The following is a 4,840-nucleotide window of genomic DNA, read 5'->3' as shown; positions in this document are numbered from 1 at the left end:
CATATACGCGAACACACGCATGCGCACATATCTTGTACTTATGACTATACAGACACGTGTGTGTGTGTATATATATATATATATATATATATATATATATATATATATATATATATATATAGCCTTACATATGTTTACGCACATGTGTATCCACATTTATGGGCACACACACTCACACACACACACACACACACACACACACACACACACACACACACACACACACACACACACACACACACACACAAACATATTTACATAGATGTATGTGTCCATATGGTGTGTGTATGTACGTGTGTTGGAGCCTTTGTGTATAAAATGTATTTATGAAATATATATATAAATAGAGCGTAACGAGATGACAGGCCTATGAAAGACTTTGTTAAACACCAAAATCCTTGGGTATTTTCAAAAAGACAAATAATTACGTCTGTGAGAGTTAAAACAACAGAACGAAGGGGTCTTTGTCGTTTCGTCACACTTCTCTTCTCTTTTTCTTTGCCTTAGTCTCTGTTTGTCTTTGTTTCTCTCTCTTCTGTCTCTCGCTCGTTCTTATACATCAGATTATGGATCAGTGTGTTAGGGTTTAAAAAATACACAGATACAGTATTTGAATTTCTTTTAGAATACAATTTGGAGCATCTTATAATGTCCACACCGAGTATAAAATTAAATCATCTTTAAAAGGAGCTATATATGTATATCATTCTTATTTAGTTAATCTTCAACTTTTGAAATCAGGCATTGAAGAGGTACTCTGTGGTTTTATATAAGACGTATGTTATGAATGCAAGCAAGAAGGATACATGCTTGTTTTTGTATGATGAACTTATGATGTATACTTATAGGCTTACTGACATTACTGTGTTTGATATATGTATGTAAAGGTGTAAGGGGCTATTTGTGCGCACGATAGTTTTTTTCATAGATATTCGAGAATAATCACTTAAGCACAGAAGAATTCAATAACAATATGCAATGGAAAAATTTATCCAACTCCAAGCAGACTTTTGGTACGTAAATAAATAAATAAATCATATACATTTTTACAAATTTATGAGGGAAGCAAACGTTTTTTCATTCCATGTATATAAGACCTCAGCTTAATTTGGCCTTCACACACACACACACACACACACTCACACTCACACTCACACTCACACTCACACTCACACTCACACTCACACTCACACTCACACTCACACACACACATATATATCATGTACAAAGTACGCTTTTATTAGATTTTTTTCAAGTTCCATGTTATCTTTTGGTATAAAACCGATCCTTACTTCTTTTCTTTTTATCGATGTTTGAGGTTTTCCCTTTTCTTTGTCTAATTATACCAACACTGTCAGATTTCGTTTAGAAATGTTGTTTTAAGCTTTAAAATAAAAACTGAGTCTTAAAGTGTTTTCAGTTCTTCTGGGTATATATACACATAAGCTTAGCATTCGCTTCCAGCTGGGTCTGCATTCCGCATATTGCTCGTTTCCTGCTTTCCCTTTTTCTGTGCATCATTAAGACACTATGGATTCATGATTGCCATTATGATGAAGTCTACAGCCGTTCTATGACAACGTATGAGCCAACGAGTACATGCCTTTCTCTAACCTTAGTTATCCAAGGTATCTGCCTGGCTTTCATTATCGCTCACATCACTGTTGTCTCTTGTGTTATCAAAATGCATTTCAAGTAGACCTTTGGCTTTGCCACTCACTGTCTCATCCGTATTCCGCTGTAGGATCTCAAGTTTCTCCTTTCCTCCAGCCTCTGCTATCCTATGAACGATTGCTTGCTTGTCCCCACACTCCTGTTGGAAGTTTGAGTTGGTTAGCTATGAAGAGGGGATTTTTTGTTTTGTATCATTAACGGTCATCTCTGAAAGGTCTTTCTCTTCCTAGACCTTCCTTACCCCCTCCCCTCTCCATCGTCTTATTAATTCATAATTCGTCTCTCCCCATACCCTTCCATTCCCTTCATCCATCATCGTACATTCCATTTATTTTGCTTCCTCTAGCTTGAACAGGAGCAAAGCCCATCTCCGTCTCCGGCATCCCCCACTCCCAAAACATTTAAACAACCACACTTAAACACCAACAACCGCATATCCACATTCATCCCTACACACTATAATGCATAGAACCTTTATACCTCTACCCACACAGTTGCTTCAACATCTCTACTTACAGCCTTATTTCAACACCACTGCAAAGTTTTCCTTTCCTAAATCTTTGTGGGCCCTCCTCCACTCAAGTCTCACATTCACAATATGAACGCCCACTCCCATACTTACCGCCAGGATGTTATCAAGCCCCTCGAGGGCCACAGTGACAACAGAAGTTTCAAAAACACCCAAGACTGTTACGAGTGCTTCCACGCCTCCTGCAGCGACCAGGGCTTCAATCTGGCTCGGCGTGCCTCCCGAGGTTAGGTTGGAGAGCGCCCACGTCGCTTCCTTTTGTACGTCTAGGAATCCCTGGTAGGAAAGGTTGGTAATTTAAAAGGGCTTATTGAGCAAGGTAAGGGTGGTCTTATCGCCTAAGATTCCTAATTTCTTTGGTAAGATAAATAATTACATGTTTTTTATTATCATGACAAAATGACTAGAAACGGAGTCAAGTAATTCTCAACAGATATTAATTGAAATAAAAGAAATAATCATAATGATAATAAGATGAATAATGATAACTTCACAAAAAATAATGATAACATAAACACAAAAGAATAACAATGAAAAGATAATGTTGATAATGATGATATTACTACAACTACTACTAATAATAATGATAATAATGATAGTATTAATAATAATAATAATAATAACAATATCATTAATAATAATAATAAACTTATAATAACAATAATAACAACAGTAGCAATATCAACAGCAATAATAATAATAATAATAATAATAATAATAATAATAATAATAATAATAATAATAATACTGATAATAATAATAATAATAATAATAATAATAATAATAATAATAATAACAATACAATAATGATGATGATTGATGATCATGATGATAATAATGATAATAGTAATAATAATGATAATAATAATAATTATAATACTAATAATAATAATGCTGATAATGATTATGATAATATAATAAGAGTAAGAATAAGAAAAGTGATTATAAAATAATAATAATAATAACAATAAGCGAAATAATAATAATGACAAGGATAATAATATAATAATGATGGTAGAAATACCCACAAAGCACAAACTAGTAATAATAGTAATAATAGCAATACTAATAATGATAATAATAATAATAATAATAATAATAATTATTATTATATTATTATTATTATTATTATTATTATTGTTATTATTATTATTATTTTTATTATTATTGTAATGTTACAATTATTATGATAAAAATAACGATGATAACAATAATCATATAAAAATCGTAAAGACAATAATACTAATGACAAAAATAATAATGATAATGAAAATTACAATAATAATAATAATAATAATAATAATAATAATAATAATAATGATAATAATAATAATAATAACAATAATCATATAAAAAGCGTAAAGACAATAATACTAATGACAAAAATAATAATGATAATGAAAATTACAATAATAATCATAATAATAATAATAATAATAATAATAATAATAATAACAATAATACAAATAATAATAATGCTGATAACACTGATTATGATAATGATAATGATAATAGTAATAATAATGATAACAATACTAAAGTTGATAATAAATGATAATAAACTTAATAATAATAATGATTATAATAATAATAATTATAATAATAATAATAATAATAATAATAATAATAATAATAATAATAATGATACTACTACTAATAATAATTATATCATGAACAACAGCAATAATAACAACCGTAGTAGCAATAATGATATTAATTGTATTGTTAATATTAACAATATCAAACTAAGTTTGATATGACGTTATGGTTAGTTTCAATCTAAGTTGAACACATGGTAAAGGTGGACTAGGCTAGATTAGTTCTATTCTTTTACATTATGCAACATTGGTTATTCTCATATAATTTCTTTCACAAAGTCTTTTAAATTTCCATTTACCTAATTTATTACATTTGTAAACGCAGTTGGACACAAATAGGAATATAAACAGATTTACAGTTGATTGTATGACTGTATTACTATCTCTTCCTGTGGTTCCCAACCATAGACATACTCGGTCCAACGGCCTCTTGCATCCCTAAAACAGCAACTGCATCTGCTGTCTGCCCTTAACACTATGAATCTACGACTTGTGTTCTCCTCATTACCAGCACTAAAGCTGTGCATATTGTTCAACGTTGCACATTTTACCAGTGATTTGTTCAAATTAATAGTACAACAAAGTAAACAGTTGTGCCAAGCGTGAGAGAGGCGTCACAGATCCCCGTTTCATGGAAAACTCTTGAAGCTCAACCTCTTTCTACTGTTCGTGTACCACCCTCTGCCCTTATAAAATCCTGACTATACTCCATCTTTACAATCCTCAGTCTCAGCAACAGCATACCCTGAGCATAACAATATGATTTTCTTTAGCTTCTAGTTTTAGAAAATGGTGACAATAGTAGGAATGACTTAGCTAAATACTATGTATTTCCGCATGCGTATCAAAAGCTGTAAGCCTACAGTATAATAGTCCTGGGAAATATCTCGTTTTTAGAGAAAGTAAATTTGACTAAGTGATACGACTCATCTTATGTAGAACCTGGTTTAAACCAATTAAACCTGATAAACTTTTTCACTGTACACATTTTTTTTTTTTAAGTTGTTCAATGAATGTTAGAACTACAGCGCTAAAATAT

General features: G+C 31.0%; 1 protein-coding gene across 1 annotated transcript in view; it reads right to left on the bottom strand.

The window, feature by feature from the left end:
- Positions 1 to 604: 604 nt before the first annotated feature.
- Positions 605 to 4,840, bottom strand: part of LOC125029514 (importin subunit alpha-3-like) — a 17,028-nt gene continuing 12,792 nt past the window's right edge. Inside the window, exons 11-12 of the mRNA XM_047619448.1 lie at positions 2,297 to 2,479; positions 605 to 1,813 (exon numbers count right to left, since the gene is read on the bottom strand). Of these exons, the coding sequence (XP_047475404.1) occupies positions 1,616 to 1,813; positions 2,297 to 2,479 (381 nt within the window). The 3' untranslated portion in view covers positions 605 to 1,615. The remainder of the gene's footprint in view (positions 1,814 to 2,296; positions 2,480 to 4,840) is intronic.

Source organism: Penaeus chinensis, chromosome 10 (genome assembly GCF_019202785.1).
Source record: "Penaeus chinensis breed Huanghai No. 1 chromosome 10, ASM1920278v2, whole genome shotgun sequence".
Taxonomy (NCBI): Eukaryota; Metazoa; Arthropoda; class Malacostraca; order Decapoda; family Penaeidae; genus Penaeus; species Penaeus chinensis.
The sequence above is the reverse complement of the archived record's forward strand: the minus strand, read 5'-3'. Positions and strand labels throughout refer to the sequence as shown.